Below are 23,614 nucleotides of genomic sequence, written 5' to 3'. Positions count from 1 at the left end.
ATACGAATACATCAAGTTTAAAAAATAAAGATAATTTCTAGAAAAATAAAAATAAAGGTTAGAGATTGGGAATTTTCACCTATATTACACTCAGGACCAGGAAGAGCACTTGTGGGCTTAATTGTATAGTCACACATGGATATTATGTACTGTGTGGTAGGTATTAGTATTTAGGTTTAGCTTTCTGGAGGATACAGACAGCCTGTTATTTAGCAGAATGTCTAGAGAAAACTTGCAGCTTTTCAGTAAGGAGGTTTGATGGTAGGTTTTTATTTTAGTTGTAGAAATAGGTTGTAAGGAGCCATCAGTATTTTCAGAGAGTTGCACAAGAACCTGGCTATAATGTTATATTTGGAGTCACTGACATAGCAGGAGTTATAGACAAACCAAACTTGTTATTGAAGCATTCTGGAACTCCAAGGAATAATGTTGCTGGAAGTAGTCCAAAGCAGAACTACATTTACCAAGTTCTGCACTGCGGTGGTTAGTGCAATAGAGGTGGGTCCAAGGGTGACTCAGAGCATACCAACATTTTTTAATCCCTTATCTCCTTATTTCCAGGAGCTTTAAAAACCCTGGGAAATCTCACAAATTCACTTGTTATCTTTGCATTCAAATTCTGCAGGCCAGTTACCTCGTTTCATGGTATTTGAATGGTTTTGATTTTAAAACATACAAAATGAAAAGGCATATTACGTTGATTAAAGATGGTCTTGCATGCCTTAGGATTTTAAATTTAAAATGTATTCAAAAATAAATCAGAAATTCACAATTTGGGGCTGGAAAATAGAAAGTGAGGGGTAAGACCAGAAAGAATGTAAATCTCTGGAGACCTATCCAAACCTGGATTTTTAATCTTTCTTACCAAGTCAGATAAATGAAAGTACAAAAGGCTTTAGAGTATACATAAAATTTATGTTTTTAAACACAAATATGACATATATAATCTATTTTATGTTTTAACAACTAAGAAGAATCAACAACTGAGTAGATTTAGGTCCGGAAGCTAGTTCTTTTTTTTTAGACGGAGTCTCGCCCTGTCACCCAGGCTGGAGTGCAATGACTCAATGGTGCGATCTCTGCTCACTGCAACCTCCGCCTCCTGGGTTCCAGCGATTCTCCTGCCTCAGCCTCCCAAGTAGCTGGGATGACAGGCGCATGCCACCACACCCGGCTAATTTTTTGTATCTTTAGTAGAGACAGGGTTTCACCATGTTGGCCAGGCTGGTCTCGAACTCCTGACCTCGTGATCTGCATGTCTTGGCCTCCCAAAGTGCTGGGATTACAGGCATGAGTCACAGCAACCGGCCTGGAATATAGTTGTTTATTAAATGAGTTGGCTGGTCTCTTAATTACAACAAAGGTCAAAGGGCCAGTTTGCACCCATAGACAAGGGCCAAGGTGCATTTTAGGCAAAAGGGCAGAGAAACCTGTTTCTTCTTTAAGACAGAAACTGCATGTCTAGTCCTGAGTACCTTACTAACATCTGATCCAAATAAATTTACTTCTGGGATTTATCTAATCTTACACATATTTTCAGGTGGCATAGCCCAGAGGAAACCCTTTATTAAACTTAGCCTCTTTGGCATTCTGGAACATTTCAATTCATTGATTATTAAAAACTAAACCTCTCAGGCTAAATAAGAAACTCTCAAAATGTACGAAAGCTGACTTGGTGCAAGAGACTTAAGAAAGCATTCTCTTTATGTTGAGAGTGTTTAGTGAGACTGCTCTTTCTGTAACAATCCGTATCACCATTGAGCAAAGCCCATAATGGTTAAAGTCAAATCATGCACCTATACTTACTTTATACGACAATACCCAGTACATCAAGCCTCTGGTCAGTAGGACCTCATCAACCTGTATGATAACATTTTTTATTGCATTGCTGTTAAGACCATGTTGCTTTGGAAATTAGGACTCACCCATCTTAGCTTCTCTTTTGCTTTACTACATGGTATCTCCCAGCTGAAAAATGGAGGAAAAAATTATTCTCCTTGTAATGTTGTCAAACTACTGCCAATGCCAAATAATCAGAAAATGATTATTTCCTTTTCTCCACATTTAAAGGTTTTCTTAAAAAATGCATTGATTTGTTTTTACAAATAGTTTTCTATTCTGATAATAAATGTTATGCATTCTCATTATGGAAGAATTTGAAAAATATGAAACTATAAAGAAGAAAATAAAGCTCCTGTGTAATCCCTCTCCTTAGAGATAACACCATTAATGCAATATAAACAAATGTTTTGTCTGAATGTTTGAGCTGCCAGTGTACTACAGAATGTTCAAGTTAAAAACAAAAAATGTCTTCTATTTTTCCATGCTCTCAGAAGCTGGGCATGTTTCTGTTATTCGTTCAAGTTTATAGCAGAGGCAGGCCCAGGAGCTGCCCTCCTACCTGGGCCAGGGTGCTCTCCACAGTGATGTGCACACCCAAAGTGCTTTCAGGTCTAAGTCAAACATTGACTCACAAGGGATTTCCCTCATGCACCTCCAGGATCCCCAGTAAGAGTCCTCCTTTCAGATGTGGGGGCTCATATGTTCTCTCTCCAAGTTGGCGCATTAATATTTTTCCTTTAATAGATGTGTTCTTTTTAATCCAATGACAATTTAAGCATTTTTTTCACATTCTATGCACTATAGAATATTTGATATAAGGAGTGAGGCCCAAATATTTTATTCACATTTTTCAACAAGAAATTATACCAGCATTATTTTAGTTTGGTTTCATTCATTCATTCAACAAGGAATTAACACCATCTGTCTAGGGCTGCAGTATTCTGGTACTGTCTACTCATGCCTATGTCATTATTTACTCTGACAGCATCAAACTGAAGTCCATTTCTAGTCACAGACAACTATAAAGAAGAAAAGCCTTTAGCGGTATTTGAAAGTAAAGTGTAGCATTCCTTGCTGGCCCAAATCTAGCTAAGGGAGGCCAACTTCCTTTCTCAAATATTGATGACATGCTAAGATTGCTTAGTTTTCTCAGCTGGTTTGATGTATTCTCTTAGTCATGAGGGCAATGGTCCACCTATTAACTAAGAAAATAGGAAGGCCGGGGGCGGTGGCTCACACCTGTAATCCCAGATCTTTGGGAGGCCAAGGCGGGCAGATCACCTGAGGTTGGGAGTTTGAGACCAGCCTGACCAACATGGAGAAACTCCATCTCTACTAAAAATACAAAATTAGCTAGGCATGGTGGTGTATGCCTGTAATCCCAACTACTCGGGAGGCTGAGGCAGGAGAATTGCTTGAACTTGGGAGATGGAGGTTGTGGTGGGCCGAGATCGGGCCATTGCACTCCAGCCTGGGCAAAAAGAGTGAAACTCGGTCAAAAAAAAAAAAAAAAAGGAAAGAAGGAGGAAAGAAGGAAAGAAAGAGAAAAAAGAAAAAAGAAAGAAAGAAAGAAGAAAGAAAAGAAAAAAAATAGGAAGAATCTTAAGGTTGAGATTCAAATCCATTTCTCTATTTTGACTCTTTTCTTACTTCACTAGCCCCAGAATGAGTACTCTGATTCTCAGAAAACATTATTCTGGAAATATTTGACATTGAGGTTTATACAACATGAATATCATACATGGGAGAAAATCAAAAGCTCTAATAAATCAAATATGAATCACAAGGCAAATACTTTTCTATGGCAAAAGAAAAAAATAATATTTGCAAGTACAAGCTGCTAATCCCTAAAGCCTCTGAGTGAAGAAATCTGTGAGAGAGAAATTAATAGCTTTCAAAGTGTGGCTTGAAAATTGAAGTAATAAAAATTGCTCCCTTTTAAGCCACTATAATTATAAAGGTTTTATTTTTCAAAAATTTGGCCAATAAATAAACAAATAAAAGTCAGAGGGCAAAACCCATAAATAAATAAATAAATAAATATATTTGGCCAATAAATAAATAAATAAAAGTCAGGGCAAAACCCATAAATTTCCATGGCAGAATCTTACAAATGTTATGCCTCAGGTCCTTGGCATCAGTGAGGAAGCAGCAGCAGGTATGATCTCCTCTTCTGTTTCTTTTATTACATTTCTTAATAATTTTAACCCTGCCCCTTTCTGCAATTTTCAGGAACTGGAGGATAAAATCCCTATTGAATTTGGACCATTTCCTGTCCCACTTCTGCAAACACACACTCTTACTAACTCTGGCCCAGAATTTTTAAAGTGCCATTAATTATTCTTATGTCATTTTCAAAACCTGCAGCACATCAGAGGGTTGGCCTTATAGAAAGACTTATGTCACACACATAGAGATAATGTTCACACACATAGAGATAATGTTTTCTTTTTCAAATGACTGCAGCAGGTTGAAAAATAAGACATTTGTGTTCAAGTAAATACCCTAGAATTAGAACAACTGTGCAAACAATATAAACTCCCCAAACTCTACGTTACCTACATGTGAATGCGAATGAACTCTTATAAGTAGAGGATTAGAGAAAAGTTGTCAAAAGTCAAGATTCAAAGCACTAAACGTCAATTCTTTTCCTTATGAATGTGTTGTACCCTCACTTCATCTCCCAGATAGAACTCAAAGAAAGCAAAATGCCAAAATTTTCCACACATAAAGATATGAAGATTTCCTAAGATAATGAGGGAGTTCCCAAACTATAAACTGTAGAGTTTCCAATGGAGCATCTTTCATCTTTGCAACACTCACTTGAATTTTTTCAGGGATGTGGATGGAGGGAGGGTGAGAGAGAGAGACAGAGAAAGAGAAAAAAAATCACGTCACGTAGTGAGAGATAAGAGTAAGAGATCATAGTAAAGGGTAAGAAGAAGAATAAATCTTCAAAAGAAACTTGGGCTTTTATTTGTTAAAGTTCACATTTTTATTAGTCATGAAGGTATTTTAAAATAAAGCTCAGCCCTCCAGAAAATGTTCTACCTGCCAGGATTTGGGAAATAAGGCAAGGACCTCCTGGCCCCACTGGCTCTTCAAATAACTGTGAATTCCCAAGAATAATCTCACCTTGGGTTCAGGCACCGTGGTTCTAAAAAGAAAATAGAATCTCCCCTCTCTAGAATCTTATCTAGGGTAACACTTGAGGTATTAATTGATTCATTCAGTCTCTCATTTTCTTATTTATTTATGCATTCAGGTATTTGTTCAGCATATCTACTGGATCATTCTGTGCTAGAGTAATACCAAGCTGAGGATAGAGTAGTGAACAAGGCAGATATATTGTCTATGCCAATAAGAGAGGTTGAATCAATGTTTTTAATGGTGCAGGCTAATGTGGCTGGGTGTAATGAATCTGAAAGTCAAAAATCAAGGACAGATTAGCTTAAATAAATGTCTCGAGGCACTTGCCTTTCCTAATATTAAATCATTTCCCCATTGTCTCCTTCTACCACCTCATCAGGAGCTAAGATCTAAGCATGTGATGGTAAGGTTCTCCAGAGAAAGCCTAGTACATTCTCTATACTAGAATCTCCCAGTGTTGTGTTTTGCATTGCTTCAGTCGATTTACCTTTCTCTATTATACCTTGTACCTTCACTGCCATACTTATTTGTTAAGTGTATTTGCTGAAGCAAGATTAATATTTAGTTAGAAGTCTTCCTGAAAGGCATAAAAATCATAGGTTCCAGGTTGTGTTCTAAGCATGGTGCCCTGGAAATCTCTGCAAAAATTATATCCCTGGCAATGCAGTTCGATTCACGAACATGAGACTGCATTTTCACTAGAAAAGTAAAAATAATTTTTAGGTGTTAAATGCAAAAAAAATTCTGTCTATAACAACAGAAAAGTCCCCTCTTAAAGAGTAATATTTCATGCCTGGCCTGACACTGGTTAAAAAAAAAAAAAAAAAAAAAAAAAAAAGTGTTTATTTCTCCCACTATTGCCACCTCGTGGACAAAGGTGATTCATCTGCACAGCACGTAGGAGCATGTCTTAGTATTACCACAAGATGGCAACACATAACCACATTTTCAAAAATGTGCTCGGAATGTTCTGCTCCTACAGAAGGTGATGGGTAGGAAATAAGAGTCCAAAATAAGAATTCCATTCTCTTTTCCTAAAGAAAAATGGAATCCCAAGTGTTAAGATCTTTAGGATTTCACAAAGAAGTTGATTTATTACAGGCATAGGGAGGAGTACTTAACATTTAACTGGCAACCTGTTTTGCTTTTTAAAGATATTTCAAGCAAATGTATATTTCATATCTGAATTTTTCTGATATTAGCTTCACAGAGTAGAAGATTTGGGAATTTTTTATATGCTTCTTGTAATCAACTTTCTCTAGTTGATTCATAGGGGAGCATCTGTTTCCTAAGAGATCCATTAGAACATGTAGATTCTTACCCACACCTATGCCAGTGACAGGTTAATGCAGGCACATTGCTAGACTTTTCCTGATCAAAATATGCCCTAATCAATCCGCTTTCCTGTCACTTTTTTTTTTTTTTTGGACAGAGTCTCACTCTGTCGCCAGGCTGGAGAGCAGTGGTGCAATCTCACTGCAATCTCCACCCTCCAGGTTCAAGCGATTCTCCTGCCTCAGCCTCCCAAGTAGCTGGGATTACAGACACGTACTACCACACCCAGCTAATTTTGTTGTATTTTTAGTAGAGACGGGGTTTCACCGTGTTGGTCGAACTCCTGACCTCGTGATCTGCCCACCTCGGCCTCCCAAAGTGCTGGGATTACAGGCGTGAGCCACTGAGCCGGGCCACTTTTGTTTTTTTGAGATGGAGTCTCGCTCTGTTGCCCAGGCTGGAGTGCAAGGGCCTGATCTCAGCTCACTGCAACCTCCGCCTCCCGGGTTCAAGTGATTCTCCTGCCTCAGCTTCCCGAGTAGCTGGGATTACAGGCACGTGCCACCACGCTGGGCTAATTTAGTAGAGATGGGGTTTCACTATGCTGGCCAGGCTGGCCTCAAACTCCCGACCTCAGGTGATCCACCTTCCTCAGCCTCCCAAAGTGCTGGGATTACAGGCGTGAGCCGCGCCTAGCCTCCAATCACTTTTTTTGTGCTAGAATCTCCCAGTGTTTGTTCATCATGTTGCTGCAGTTTTATATATATATATATATATATATATATAAAAGTACAACTTTCCTTCTTTCTTATATATATATATAATTTATTATATATATATAAATTTTTTGGACTTGCAATGCCATGACTTACTTGTTAAGATGTATTTTTCTCTCTCCACTAAAATTGCACTAATAATCCTGTCTAGAAGGGATTTTACCACAAAACTGACAACTTTCATTTATTGAGCATTTATTATGTGTCTGGCACCATTGTAAGTATACTATGTTGATTAATTGAACTAATTCATAGCACAAATTTATAAGATGCATGTAAGTAAACTCATTTTAGAGATGATGAAACTGACGCAAAGAGAGGTGAAGAGAAAGCTTTCAGCAGAATCACCGGGCTTCCTACCTGTCTGGATTTCTGAACAATTGCTTGAAATCATTCCCATGAAGCCTGTGTACCAGAAACTTAGTGTTCTTTAACTGAAGATGGCCTCATCCAGGATTGAGGCCTCTTTTAGGAAAGAGCATCGCTCTGTGGCCTTAAGGGGTTCTTAAAAATTCTTACCATAATAAGCTAAGAGGCTTGATGCAAGAAAGAAGGAAAGTTGCACTTTGCACAAGAGTCGTACCTTTCCAGCCAGTATTGAATCATTTAAATATCCCAGTGATACCTCTTGAGTCATACAGGCATTGCTTTCATAAAAACCGCCAAAGGGGTATTGTGGAATAATGGACTAGGTTCTGTCTAGAGAAGTGAGAGCCCTAAATTTCAGTCTCAGCTTTGCCTCTCACTTTGCAAATGACCTCTCTGGGCCTCGGTTTCCTCATGTTTTCATGAACGTATTCTCCACACTGCCTTTCAATATTTTTTAATGCAATATATTGATCCTAAAGAAAAGATGTCAAAGCTCGTATTATGAAAGGAAACAAATGGCAGTATGTTTAATACACAACTTAAAACATCAGTGGTTAGATGATGAGACATATACAGAAAGTCGTCAACAGCTAGAGACCATTGTTTTATATATTAATAGAACCTGGGTTCACTTCCAGGGTGAGTGCTGGCTTCTGCTAGGAGAGGAGAATTCTTACTCCATCTTTCTGTATGAACTTGCAGCATGTTGCATTTGTTAAATAGAAATAACTGCAAGTGATGGGCTTCAAGGACAAAAAGACAGGTTCTGTATTCCAACAGCAGTTTGGGCTCTTCTATCTGAGCACCTGCTAAGTTGTTCCTGAGCTTCAAAGTGGTATCCTATAGAAGTTTTACATATTTGCTTCTAAAGACCTAAGAGCATTGTGGTTTATTTGATAAAGATACTTAAAAGAGAAACCAAATCTTTAACCTACCTGAGCTCTTCCGAACCCGAGACTTATTTATAAATTAAACAAATATTTATTGAATATCCACTACCTGCCAAGCTCTAATCTAAGCACTAGGGATACAGTTTTTGAGAAGGCACACACTGTTGCTGCCCTCGTGGAGCATATAGTCTAATGAAGAGGACAAAACTATAAATAGGCAAAAAGTATATGCATAACAGGATGTCAGGTTAGAGGTAAGTGCTATTTAGATTAGTAAAGCAGGGTAAAGGAATAGAGAAAATAACAGAAGATGCTATTTTTAACAAGATGGTGAGAGGAGTCCTTTTCGAGTTGTTGTCATTTCAGCAGAAATCTGAATGAAGTGACTAAGTGATCAATACAAAGATCTAGGGGAAGAATATTCCAAGCAAATGAAAAGCAAGTGTGAAGGTTTTAAGTTGGAATAGACTTGATCTGCTGGAAGAAGAGCAGGACAGCCAGTTGGCTTGAGTGGAATAAACCAGGGCAAAATGGTAGGACGAGGTTATGGATCGGACACATTCTATTATTCCACTAAATTGCGGTCAAGAGTACCTTTACATTCCATACTCAGAGTTCTTGAACTTGTCTACATGCATACAATGTAGCATCAGGTATTTGAAGTTGCAAATCATTTTTGCCACCTCCAATAGCACAACATTTGTTCCAACAAAACGATCTCTTTCCATTTGCCTTTCTTTCCATCTCTACCAATATTCTTTCCTATTAAAATGTTCTTTCCTCCTTTTCCCTTATTCGCCTTTCAGTGGAGAGTATCAGATTACCTTTGTGTTTCTTCTTAATTCATAAAGATTTTTTATTTGTTTTTGTTTTGCTTAATGTTTCTTATTTTAGAAATTGGTACCACCGTGCACTTCAAGCAAAAAGGTATGGTTCTTATTTTCGTTACCTTCCATATGTCAAAATTAAGATTTCACAGCAATATATTGTTGTCTTATATACTTGAGTTTCAGTGGAATAATTTGTGATAACAATTTCCATAACACATCTAGCACTGTTTTTTCCAAATTGTGAACTTTTTCATTTACAAAAAGTTCCTGATCAAACCCATGACCCTTATATTGCTCTTGACAGTAATTTATTTTTAAATCCCTGGAACAGAGCAAGTTATGCTTTGCGCTGCTCCCTGTTCCTACTTTCCCTTTCTTAAGTATTGATGGTTCATTCTGACCGAGCTGCAATTTTGGAAATGCTCACTGCCCAGTGACAGGGCTCTCAGAAAAGATGCAGAGCCTATTTTACATTCACTTGTTGGCTTCATAAAACAGACCCTAAAATGCAAGTAGTTACTAATTCTGAGGTGCTGTCTTTACAAGTCCAATAAATGCTAGTCCCTCACAGTGTCTATCCCCAGACCAGAGCCACAGAGGCACCTACGTGGCCAGACCCCACCCTCTTTACTTCCTGATGGTCATCTACATGATTATAATTGTCTCATATGAAGGCATCTTCCTCTCTGAGTCTCAGAGGGGTGAGACAACCAAGATCACTCTCAATTGTGGAAATCTATTCTTGCGGAACTTACATCCCACCAGTGATCAAGAGCCACAGAGATTATGGACACTTTGTTGCTTACTCCCAAGAAAGGGCCAGCACCGTATTTATGGCCAGTGCTAGAAGGTCCTCACTGAAGGCAACAGGCAAGAGGCAGCCATGAATATATACTTGGAAACAGGATCATTTGAGGCCTTCAAGAAGGCATAAAATATTGTCCCTTTCAGCCCTTCTTTTCTTCCCAATGCCACGATTACCAATTATGTTTTAATCTTAAGTGGCTAGTATTATATGTGATACATTATGGCTTTGATATGTGGTTGAAAAAATAAGGCATAGCATTTTTTTTTTTATTTCAAAGACAAAATAAACTGCCAGTGTCACCAGAAGTTCTACGTATTGGACTAAAATTTTAAAAACTGTATGCCAAAATACTTGCTGCTGTGTTGATGAAAAAGATGTGATGATTCTGACTTTAATGTGAGAGTATTACCAAAATCTCGCTTTATAGAGAGTAGAGAAAATGCATAAAGTGCTAAAGAAAATGTAGGAAGAGCTCACATTCAATTGATTTTAAGACCCATTACTCGAAGAAAATATCGATGTATTAGTATCCGCAGGGGATATGGCCCCAGGACCCCAGTGGATGCCTGAAACTGCAGATAGTACAGAACCCTACCTATATACACTATATTTTTTCATATACATACGTATGATGAAGTTTAATTTATAAATTAGGCCCCGTAAGAGATTAACTACAATAATAATAAAACAATTCTAACAAAATACTGTAATAAAAGTTATGTGAATGTTATCTTTCTCTTTCTCTCTCTCTCTGAACATCTTATTGTACTGTATGTACCTCAGGTAAGTGAAACGGCAGAAAACAAAGCCACTGATAAGGGGGGACTACCGTATTTCCCCTCCTCTAATTTGCTCCAGCCTGAGCTTTAATCCCCAGTTCATTCACCCAGAGGAAGCTGTACTGGCAGAAAATGGACAGCATGTGGCGCCAAAGTCAATTTTATCAGGCTTCCTTTTAAATGTATCTTCCCAGGATACCAACATGCCTTAGTCCGCTGGGCTAGATGCTACAGGGGGCAGATTCTTAGGAGACTGTGTAGATTACTGTTCTCCTTTGTTAAACAAGTATTTTACAAATTGTTTAGAATTTTGTTCTATTTTCAGTCACTCAATCAGCCCTTAATAATTCTAAGAGAATTCAAACTTTAACTCTTCTGGCTTTTTTTCTCGTATGGCTGAACTACAAACTGGAATAAAATTATGATTTATCTTGATTTCTTAGTGGCTGAAAGGAATACCCAAGGATCACTGAAAGCATAATTGACAACCCCTTTGAATGAATTTAGTCCTAAATCCAAGAAATGGGCTCCTAGGAGGAGCAACAGAAAACCGTTGACCAGATTTGAATTACAAAGTGTCTCTAAGCATACGCTAAAACAGGTGTTGAAAAATCACCTGGTCCTTTACTTGAGATTTTTCTGAAAGACAAATCAATTGGCTCCAGATCCTGAATCAAATTTATAGTCTAGAGATTTGCCAAAAGAATTCTCATATCCCTCAGTTTCAGAATGTTTTATCAATCTTGCCCTTAATCACAAATTCTCTTTCATTGTTATGGGAAAGTGCAATCCAGCATTCACCTGGATACAGAATCTAACTTATTCCACCTTGGGGTTGAGAACCTTGACCTGGCATGTTGACTTATGATTTGCAGTCCTGCTGCAGCTGAATTTTGCTCCTTGAGTCAACATTAAAAGCCTTGACCCATTTCACAAATCAATGCCTTTGATTCAGGTTGGTATTTCATCTCTTTCTGTAATCCAAACTTCTGCATTTGGATTAGTAATAATACAATTTACTGAATGTTTACCAGATACCACATACATCAGTGGGTGTGCACATATATAACACACATATAGAATGTGGTTGGATACTAAAATATGATTTTTGTCTGTTATATGAAAAAGACGTAGCAAAATTTGAATTGTGGTTCTATTTGCCCATCTATTCTTAAGGCTAATTTATGTTTGCAGACTCTTGCTTTCATTTTATCTGTCAGTATATGAAAGCACTTGCTGAGCTTGGCCATCTGGTGTGGGAAATAAGATTTATCATTTGCATTTCCACAAATAAGCAGAAATTTCATAACTCTGAAGTAAAACATAATTAATGATTTTGCTGATTATTCTTCCCTGAAATAGCCATTAACTGAAGTAGTCTCCTATGCAGTCACATATATCTATAATTGCATACACACTTGTGATGATTTCCCAACTACCACCCATTTACCCTTGTATTTTTAAGCCTATTTATTTACTCTCAAACCCAATTATGAAAAGAGTAAGTCATATAAGTACACTAAATAGCTATATGAGAGCACTTAATAAATAATAATTGATAGAGATGAAGATATCTTTAACTGATGCACAAAATAAGTTTCAAATATACTTATACATCACTTAATGACTGGGATACATTCTGAGAAATGCATTATGTGACTTCATTCTTGTGAACATCATATACTTACACAAACCTCGATAATATAGCTTATTACACACCTAGTGTATATGGTATAGCCTATTCCCAGGCTAAAAGCCTGTAAGCATGTTACTATAGAGAATACTATGGGCAATGGTAAGTATTTGTGTATATAACTTATCTAGACAGCAAAGGTATGGTAAAAATGCAGTGCTACAACTTTATAGGACCTCCTTTGTATACATGGTTCATCTTTGACTGAAATGTAATGTAGCATATGACTGTATATAATAATATTATGAAGGATAAAATTAAAGATTATTAACATAGTTATACTGAGATTCCTCATTATAACATAGAATAGCATGTGAAAATAACAGTTAATTCTGAATTATTTGTAAAAGATCAATAATATGTGTGTATATCATGTGCATATATGAGTAAGTATATAACATATACTTTGTATGTATATGTATGTATACATGTATTATCAAGAATGTTATATGTGAACATGTTTATCTAGGTTCATATATTCTGTAATATATTTTTCAATAATGGAATTTTGGCTTTCTCAAATACTTACCACTGTCAAATAAAATGATAAGACTAGTCTTAACCTTCCCAAGATATAATTCAGCTCCAGGATGTCTACAAGATAATCTAGCCTGTCCTTGCACTAAAAATGAGATTGAGGAAATCAGCAGAATTGGACGCTTTCTGAAAACCTTTTGTTTTACACTATCTCTGGTGCAAACACAAGTATTTTTTGCCTAACCCTCTATGGCTTTAATTTTTGTGTAGTTTTTCTCTGTTTTGAAAACCTCATCAATACACAAATACAACCAAACATGCCAAGGAGCTCTTGCCATCTAGTGTACATACATAGAAAGACTAGAAGGTTAGGAAAGTAACATTCCTACCAGCCCAAAAGCCCTGGGGGAAGTTGCCACTAAGAGAGCTTGAAGGTCCCAAAAGTCCAAAAAGGGTGGGAGTAGGAGACATAGAAGTGGATTAGGAAAGGCCTTGAGCTGACTTAAGACACTTGAATTTAAGCACCTGGTCAACAATTACTAATCGGGTGCTTTCATGCAAGATACAGAATCTCATTGAACCTTAATTCCTCATGAAATGCATGAACCTGAAGGTAGCTAAGGTGTCTTTTGTTAATATGATCCTATAACAATTCAGAAAATCAGATAATTTATTGAATCTTTATTCTGTGTTTCCATAGATTTACACATAATACAGCTCATTTTATACTGTATGCTGATCAAAGTTTGTATATGTTCATATTTTTATATTGGGTGATGTTTTTAATATTCTCAAGAAGGTATTCTAGCCAAAACTCTCCTATCAAAAATCTTCTTTGCAATGATAGTAGTTGTCTCCTTGTTTTTGTTTGTGCTGACCATTTTAATCAAACCCAAGTTTAATTTGCTGAATGTTGACAGGAGACTTACAGTCACCCCTTTACTGTGTAGTACTTATAGGCAAAGACTCTGGAGCCAGATACCTGGGTAAAAACCCCAGCTCCTCTGCTTACAAGGTGTGTAAACTTGTACAGTGCATCCAATCTCCCTGTGCCTCGATCATTTCACTGTAAAACAAGTTTCATCATAGTATCTACCTTATAGCATGGTTGTGTGCTTATATTTATAAGGCAGTTGTGACAAAATCGTGTAGTAAGTGCTGTATAATCGTTTGTGGTTTCGTTCTTATTGTTGTTGTTGCTTTTATTATTTACATAAAGCATAGATTAGGAGACCATCGAATTTGGCATTTTTCCTTGTTATCCTATCTCCAATTGGGTATGTTTGTAAACAGTTTTGGAAAAATTCACATACCAGGGGATGCTTCCATCATACCTGCAACCCATCATAGTTTTACACACACACACACACACACACACACACACACACACTCACACATAATCCATCTGCATATGCACTCTCAAAATTTTTAAGTGACTGACAATTACAGTCACACCAGTTTCTCTTTTGAACATCATTGTTTAAGTATGTAGTCTTAAATCCAAAAGTCCCTGTAGTGAAAAATACTATTTTTTCACTTTAATGGAATATGAGCAGAACTATACAAATGGAGAAAATGGAACAAGCAAAGCAGAGACGATAAGCTCTTCTGCCAGACCACTGATTTCCTCCTCCCCAATCCTCTCTTTTATGAACACACAAGCCCCTTCTCCAGCTTCCTATCCATCCTATTTCCCCTCTCAGACCCACACCCACATCCCCCAAATTGTGTCCACATTGGGAAAACTAAGGTGGCAGCAGGAAACATGGATGGCCATTCCAGGTTAATCTGGGTGAGTTCAAATCTCAGTTCTGCTCATGGTTTGGACCTGCCTCTCAACCTCTCTAGGTGTGTTTGTTTATTTTTGTTGTTATCGTCTTTGTTTTTGTTTTTGATTTTTAAAGTGACAAATGAAGAGTTTGGAGGAGTTGATCCTTTGCTGCCTCTTACGATTTTAAGATGTATTGACTTATTTTCTCCCTTGCTAAGGTACCATCTAGCCATAAGCATTACTTTAAAACAGTTCCCCTCCCCATTAGCAAATAAGTAATTACTGCCTCTCCCCGGGGACAGAGGGAGTCGTGGATTGGTTCCATGCTTTATTGGTGGAGATGCCGTGATGAATTGGCCAGAAGACCCATGTCTGACTGCTGAAGGACCCTCACCAATGCTTGGAACCTTAATGAGTGCTGGCCCCAGAGAGCTACTTCGGGCAGGGCCAACAGGAGGAGGCTGGGTGAACAGGAGCCTGCTGTACCATCAGACACATTAGTGATAGCCAGTTTAAGGACTTATCTGGCAAAAGCATTTTGTATTTAGAAGTGTTTCAGCCAATGATGCCCCTTAGGATACTTGTAGCCCAAGGAGGAGAAGGATTTAGAAAGGTTTTGAGCGCTTCTTGGGCTGCACATAAGTGCAGTAACTTTGAGACGCTAGTACCCGGCCAGGTCTTACCTCTGATGCCATCAGCAGTCAGCTATAACATACAGTGGGCCCATGTAACTCATTCTCTTTTTCTCTCTCCTCTTTTGCTCTGCAGGACCTGGGTCGGTGAGAGGAATAAATGGATCCATCAGTCTGGCCGTACCACTGTGGCTGCTGGCAGCATCTCTGCTCTGCCTTCTCAGCAAATGTTAATAGAATAAAAATTTAAAAATAATTTAAAAAACACACAAAAATGCGTCACACAGAATACAGAGAGAGAGAGAGAGAGATGGGGGAGACCGTTTATTTCACAACTTTGTGTGTTTATACATGAAGGGGGAAATAAGAAAGTGAAGAAGAAAATACAACATTTAAAACAATTTTACAGTCCATCATTAAAAATTTATGTATCATTCAGGATGGAGAAGGTTCTACTGGGATATGTTTATATCTACTAAGCAAATGTATGCTGTGTAAAGACTACACCACACTAAGGACATCCGGATGCTGTAAAAATAAGAGAAGAACCAGATGGATATTAAGCCCCCCAACACACATTTTATCCTTCCTTCCTTCATCTTTTTTCATCTGTGGGGAAAAAAATAAGGTCTTGCCTTTGGTGTTTATATTTCCATAACCTTTTAATTCTATTTTTCATTTGAGCTGACTTGTAGCCACTTCAGACTATCAATGGAATCTTATGTTGAGCCTTTCTCTGGCTTTCCTTCATCCACTATCTCTCCAACTTTAGAGATCATCCCCTCTCCCTCCAGTGGGTTCTATCTCCCCCACACCCACCCTAGATACTCCCTTTTTACCCACCTTTCCTCCCTCACCTCTCCTCACCCCCACCCCCTCCCCAGAGCACTAGTCATGCCGCAAATGCTAGGAAGTGCCATTTTAATTTTCTCCACTGTGTGTGTGTGCTCAAGTCTTTTGCTCTCACGTGGGTGTACATGTGTGTGAGCGTGTGTGTGTCTCTCTCTAAAGCATGCCAAGGGAATGGTCCATGTGTACATAGACTCATTGTGCTGTAGATACTGTCCTGCATTGTAATTGTGAGATGCGGCTGTAACAAGTTGCTGGGGGAGATGGCGGGGAAAGAGGCAAGGAGCAGAGTCCTCCCCACATCCATGGCTGTCACATGGCATCAGTGTGTATTCAAACCAAGCTGTGCCCCTTCCAAGGGCAGGACCCCATATTCCTCCTAGTCCCATCATCAGAACCGAGTGGGGAGTCACTCAGAATATCACTGTAAATGAAAGTGCCTACTATCGATGGGGTAAGCAAACAGTATAAGGAATTATGACGTGGACGAGGTTACCTAGGAGAGAAAACTTCAGATTTTACTCTCATTTCATGAGTCTGAGGGATTCATATATTTCCTGGCATTTAACAGGGTGGGCCCTGCTCCACTGTGAAAATGAGCAGCATGTGTTGAGTAAATCCCCAGAAACAGGAAGGTCTCCAAGTGTCAACTCCCAGTGGAAGAATGATGAACCACTTGGAGATCCTAAGCAGCCCTGTTTTACCTCCTCCCTAATCTTCAAATAACATTTGTCCCATGAATTCCCCTGAGCAGAGATTGTTTCCTATTTCAGATAAAATACAGTGAAAGTGAGCAAGGCAGAAAAAGTCAACAGATGCCCAGGCTCCTACCATATTCTGGAGATACTGTCAGAGCTCTAATACAGAGCACTGGCCATAATGAAAAGCAGTTCACTCCTTGTGCTCCTCCGCAGATGTTTTTCCCAGTGTTCTAGGTTAATGTTTTATTTGGTTGCCTGCATAATCCCTGTTCTGTTTCACTGATGGTGTTTGCAGCACCACTGTTCATGGTGGTCCACTGTTATCCTATGCCAGGGTGCTAAGAATTGCATGATATTCATCTTCCCTGCTCTATTTAAATTTACATCTATAAGAGTCATCTTGACATTAACACTGAAATGTGATCTAGGTCCTTAGCCAAAATTACTGGGCAACTTGTAATAAATTTAGACAGAAATTTTATGAGTACCACAAAGCTTGGTGTTACCACATCACCAGAAGGATTTCTTAGGAAAGGTCTTGGAGAGAGAGCTGGCTCTCTGCATGTAGATATCTTTGTCAGAAAACCAACCCTTGCTCTCACTTACACAGTAGTAAGCATTGAAAGTGGTTCAGTTCATGAGAGGACAGAGAATTATTTTGAGATTATATTTGAATGTAATCTTGCAGAGCCAAATATGGTACGTCATTAAGTTGGAACCTTGTAAATAGCTGTTCCATGTTATAAAATGAGAAACTTTGTAACTGGAAAAAAAGAAAGGAAGGAAGGAAGGAAGGAAGGAAGGCAGGGAGAGGGGGGAGGGAGGGAGGGAGGGAGGAAGGAAGTAAGGAAGGGAGGAGGGAGAAAGATCTAAGTAGCATTGTTAATTTCTTCAATTTCTTCTAAGGGATTTTATTGTTTGTTTTAGAAGCTTATCACAGCCTCCTTTCATGATTTTGCAGTTTAGACTTGATACAAGGAAAAATTCAGCTTGGGGATGGTTAAGAGTGTTTATAGCAGATTCTGACATAGGGGAGAAAACAAATTCTCATCCAAGAAGGTAGCTAGTAAAATATAGGGAAGGTGAGCCATATTCCTATGCAGCATCAATTTATTGACAATCAGGTATTTCTCTTAACAGTTTGGTCTTCTTAGTTCAAGAATAAACGGTATCATCTTTAATAATAAGCATTCCCCAAAAATTAGAGGCAGTCACACACTTAAGTGTGTGGCTTTAGAAAAGTGCATGCTAATTTAAAGATATACAGGAAGAGAAAAGTAGAAGGAGTTAAGTTGGATGTTGTTAGAAGTTGGATGTTAGTATTACCTTCAGGAATAGATCCCCATGGCATGTCACAGGCCTTAATTATATACCTGGCTTTCTTATTGTCTCCACTTTATCATGAGGACAAGGTCTTGGTTTCATGGGAGGAACTTCTCCATTGAAATAAATGTCTGCCACGTCAGCACCGTTTGTTCCCTCAGTTTTAATATAATGGACCATATATTAAACATAATTAAACATATATTTAAATGTGGTGTTTGCCTGTGTCTCTAGCAGGATCTGGGAATTTTAAAAATTTGCTTCTGGCTCCTGTTTCAGAGAAAACATTGTCCCCAGAAATTTCATAGGATTGAAAGTGTTCCCTAAGCAGTGTGAACAATGGAGGAAAATATAGTTTAGAGAAAAGTCAGGGAAAGGTAGGGCCAGAGGACTGACACCAAGAAATCATTGAATCTCAACATAAGACTTCTTGGAATTTAGTTAATCACATTGGAATAAATTCCTTCAAGAATCTTGTCCCTTGGTAATCAAAGTTTGAAACCCTGCACTGAAAAGCACCAACTGGTTGGAAATAATATACTGAGAGGAGTAAAATTCATCAATTAATCTGAGTGGCTAATATATTTAATATCCTTTGTATACAAAGTAAAACTCCACCATTCATAAAAGGAAATCCTTAGACCCAACTTTCAGTTAACAAAAACAGAAATGACTTTGACCCAGGGTGCTTCCTGAAGAATGAGAACTATCCAGGGCTTTACAACTGCAGAATTGTAATTATGCTCTGTGCAATTGTTGAGCAAGGGTTTTGCCTTGCTGGATAAAAAGTCTTGTTTGTTTCAAGACATGAAATCCCCATGTCTTAAAAGAACTAAGGCTTATAGAAAAGCAGATGGGTTTTCTGTCAGGAAGGACTGCCCCATTGACCTTTGCCTTCTCTTCCAAGTCAGACAGACTTCTCGCTTGCCATGGGCATTTTTTTGCTACGTAGTCAGACTACTGGGGCTACTCATAGAGACCTTGTAAAAGTACTCGTGATTTTCACGTTCTTGGAGGACCAAACAAAAATCTGTTTCTCCTCCAAAAATGGACTTACCTCCTTTGCACACAAAAGCTAAACTCCTCAGCATGAAATTGTTTGAGTTATTACTTTACCAAGTTGTGAGCTTCTTGAATCCTCCAGAGTCACAGATTCCATCCCTGAGTTTGTTGTGGTTTCACTGTTTCTATTGGCTATTCTCCCTGAATTTTTCATTTTGTTCTTTGCAGGGCTCGAATTATTCGTGGAAAACAATAATATATATGTGTGTGTATTTTTTATCTTATCTTTATAGATGCTATATTTACAATAATGTATGTATTATAAGACAAATTAAGAATAGTGTTTTGATCTTAAAAGGAAGAAAAGTACTGAATTTGGTTGTTTAGAAAAAAATCTATGCTCATGTAGAAAGACATAGAGCCCCACTTTTTCCATTTTGTAATTATTTGGCGAAAAGAAATTTGCTTATAGACTATGTTTAATGGGATTAACCATGTCCTCATTTTTCTTTTCATCCTCATAAACTTTTAGCCTGCATTTAGTCTTGGTTACCAATATCATTTTTTAAGAGAAATGTAAGTACAATGCTATATCTGACCTACATAAACTATTAATATTTTGAAGACAAATGTGAAACACACCACAAAAATGGTGAGATAAGAAACAAAAATGCAGTTTAGGAAGCCTCCTCCTTGCTTAAATGTTTAGAATATTTCTTCTCCAAAGACTGCATTTGCCTCAGTGATGTAAATTTTCCATCATGGTTGGCATAATATCTGTAAACATCTCACTAAATGCAAAATGGAGTTTACATTTATGTGCATACTAGCAGAAAAGAAGTAAACTATTCTCATTTGCATGTAGCTATGCTGTTCAAATGTCGCCAACCAAAATTTAGGAAAGAATTTGTTTTCACCCAGAATGTACATCTCACTTTTCTCTTGGCAAGGAAGCTGGTGTTAACGTTGGGTTTAGGTTTAACATTTACACCAGCGAAAATGTTTATGAATATTATGGAAAACTTATTTTAAACCTTGATTTCTTTTGAGCACATTTACATGCTGCGTGCTGATTAATAAATTAGGCACCAATCATGTGTAAATCAATGTAAATCACTAGTTTATGTACATAATATAAACTATGTAAACTTCATTTTTCATGCAGTGCCCAACTACTGCTAAGGTTTACTATGATTCTTAAGGAAAAAAAAAATCAAATAAAAATAAATAAAAACCGAAACGTTTCACAGTTCAGAATGGGAAGAATTACGACTAAAGCTCCAAATATGAGGTTGCCTTAGCCAAAGGAAGCAGACCCACAGGAAGAGTTCAAGGTTTATATCCTGCTCAAGTCACTTCTTTGGTCTTTCAGGATCTAAGTGGAGATTGTCCCAACTGTTGTTGTAGTTGTCTCACCCGACCCCAAAGCAAGGGAAATAGAGGGAAAGGTTTTAAGGGCTATATGTCTGCTGTATCCACTCCCAGCTATCTTCTTTTTACTCCTTTCTCACCATCTAAGATGTCTTATTTAAATAGCTCCAAGGAAGTGACCTAAACCTTGATGAGCAAAATATTACTCAGTTTTTATTTTCCATTCAACAAAAGCAGTGGGAAAGCTTGCCATCTGGATTCTAAGAAATTGTGCAATATAAAAAATGTTATATCCTCGAGAAATATCTTGCTGAGTCACCCTAGGAAATAACTACCTTTTCTTTATCTGGTAGCCTAATGTTTCCACACATTTATCCTGAATATTGCAAGTGAGGGACTGAATCATTTTTAATTGGGAGTTATCTTTCTCAGGCATGTTCTCTTGGAGTCTTTTTGAAGTGCCTGACACGTGTAACAGGATGACATATATATAATTCCTACAATATGAACAACTGTTACATAAAAAATTATCAAGGAGATGATTTCAGGAAACAAGTGAACTTTCTGTAAAGACTTATAAAAATTTTAGGTCAAATTAACTTCAGGCTTTAAATGCACTAATCTACCTAAGAGAAAAAAAAAAAACCAGGAAGGAGTTTTAAGGGCTCATGTGCCTGTTGTATCAACTCCCAAGTGTCTTCTTGGTACTGCTTCCTCATCATCTAAGATAAACTGACAACTTTAAAGTGAGGTAGAAGGTGTATTGAATTGGGAGTCAGGAGAATTGGGTTCTAACCCCAAGTTCAGCCACAAATAAAGCTATGAGACATTGGCAAGTCATTTAACTTTCCTGAGTCTTGGTTTTCTCATCCTGAAAGTGAGGGATTCGGCTGCCATCTCTAAAATCTCTTTCAACTCTAACCTTTATTCTGAATAAGAATTTAATATTCACTTAGTGCTGTGCCCAGCACTGTTTGTAAACAGCAGCTGTTTGTTATCTCTAGTTTGGTCTCTGTATTCTCATCACTTCTCAGAACTATCATTCTACCGTCTTCATTTCTAAACCCAAAACTGCTAGAATACAGGGACTCTGGACTGGGTCTGTAAATTTCTTCTGATCAAAACTTTATAGCAGTGTAGAGAAGGGACACATTCAAATTACACTAAGGACATTGACATAGCTAGGGTTGTTTCCTTGTTTATAATATTATAAAACCTAAATGTGGAACTATATTCTAATAATCTTTCATAGGAAGGAAAATAGCCAGACTGGGTATTATGCATGTAACAAATGAGGACGTTGTGCATAAGAAAGGAAACATTAGTTTTCTGTCATCCTGGGCCAAGTACCTCATTACAGTAAATGTGTCTTTGGAAACTCTTTGCTTGTGCTGATGGCGGTAAGCACGGGGTCCCAGGCAGGTTCAAAGGCTGAACTGTAAGAAATGGGCAAGACAATACATTTTGTTTTGGAAGGAATTTCTCATGGGATAAGTTTCCCAAAGCTTGAATTATAGGCTATGAAATAAAGCAAATAGATGGAGAGAAAACAAGTATTGTTTTCAAAAAGTACAAGTCAATTCTATTTAAAGAAGACAAGCTGAAAATAAAACAAAAATAAACACAATTTAGGAGGTTACAGAGTTGAAGACAGTATGAATTGTTGTGAAGGCCAAAATCAAATGTGAAAGTTAGTTTCTCTGAGAAAAGGGTAAGCAGAAAGGATGATTTCTCAAGCAATTAATAACGAATTATTTTCTTGTGCCATGTTCTAGATGCATTGATCACAGATCCTCTTGTCCTAAGCTGTCCTAGAGGCTCAGGTTAGCATCTATCCAAAGTTGTCCTTTGATTTTATTGTCTGAAAGAACAGAAGGCATCAGAGTTTCCAGTCACTGAAGAGTAGGGTTTGTTCATCACTTCCCAGCAATCACATCACTTTGTGTAGGTAATGATATATGACGTGCTTAGATTACTTATGAAGCTCTCTCTAAGTGGGAGAATGACCTGTCCATGGGACAACTCCCCGTTTTATGGTCATTTCAGAAGTACCTCTTTTTTGGCAGTGCTCCTGGATCTACTTCTACAGCCACATTCTTCTCTGCACAAGTCCTCCCTATGTAAAGCCAGGCACAGTACAAATATGCTTCTTGCAAGTGAAGAAAACCCATGGAAGTCCTAGCTTCATGGCACGCTGCAACAATCCCAAGCTACCAGGAGCCTCTTTTGGACCCACTTCCCTAAGTCTTTGCTCTTCACCAGAGAATGGAAATTGTTCATCCTGGTGAACTGTGGCCAAGTTCTGCTCCCTAAGTATTTACTTGGAGTGGGGAGGTTAAAGGGAAGAAATTCAGGGGGAGAGAAGCAAAGGAGAACACTTCCAACTCCCTCCCCCATCTCCCAATGCTCCCCACCTTCCTTATCACTGCTCTACTGAAGGGTGTATAAATCCTGCTCTTGGTTAGAATTCTCCTTATTAACAGTGTTATATACATATAAATATATATATAAATATATTCCTTTTTTCAGCCCTGTAGACATGAACTGATCTTCCCTTGAAGATACGAACACATGGCCATTTTTTGTTTGGGATTTTTTGTTTTTCAAGGTTTTTCATTTTTGTTTATTGGGTGGATTTTTTTCCCTGGGTACTAGCTCTGTGAAGGAAATAAAAAGCGCAATGTGTGTTAAAAAAAAAAAAATGAAAATGAAAATGAAAAAAAGCTTTTTTTCTTTTCTTTTTAAATGTATTTAAATTCTGTTTCTCTCTTCTGTTACTTTACACGTATGAATGCTCTGCTCTTCTGTGATCTTAAAACAAAATGAAATAAACGTGAAAAGGAGATGTGTCTTCATTGACCTGAGTCAGTGATCTTGTGGTTGACTGCACTGCTTCTTGGAGGTTTTCATGAATAAAATAGAAAATGAAGCCAATGATATGAATATTATGTAAGGGAAGGGCAGAAATAATACTGAAAAATCACTTGAAGCTCTTCTAACAATGCCTCGTCTGTCACAGAAAGGAATGTGGTATTTACAAGAATTTTCTCCACCTAAGCAAAGAGATTCTGTAAAC

The 23,614-nt window shown here is 37.8% G+C and overlaps 1 protein-coding gene across 2 annotated transcripts in view; it reads left to right on the top strand.

The window, feature by feature from the left end:
- Positions 1–23,397, top strand: part of LSAMP (limbic system associated membrane protein) — a 636,464-nt gene extending 613,067 nt beyond the window's left edge. The window contains exons 8-9 of one of the 2 annotated variants that reach the window (XM_004036099.5): positions 9,197–9,229; positions 15,429–23,397. In XM_004036099.5, the coding sequence (XP_004036147.1) occupies positions 9,197–9,229; positions 15,429–15,526 (131 nt within the window). In that variant the 3' untranslated portion in view covers positions 15,527–23,397. The remainder of the gene's footprint in view (positions 1–9,196; positions 9,230–15,428) is intronic. The other variant, XM_004036098.5, reaches the window with a different exon arrangement.
- The last annotated feature ends 217 nt before the right edge of the window (positions 23,398–23,614 follow it).

The sequence above is a fragment of the Gorilla gorilla genome, chromosome 2 (assembly GCF_029281585.2).
Source record: "Gorilla gorilla gorilla isolate KB3781 chromosome 2, NHGRI_mGorGor1-v2.1_pri, whole genome shotgun sequence".
In the NCBI taxonomy this organism is placed as follows: Eukaryota; Metazoa; Chordata; class Mammalia; order Primates; family Hominidae; genus Gorilla; species Gorilla gorilla.
The sequence above is the reverse complement of the archived record's forward strand: the minus strand, read 5'-3'. Positions and strand labels throughout refer to the sequence as shown.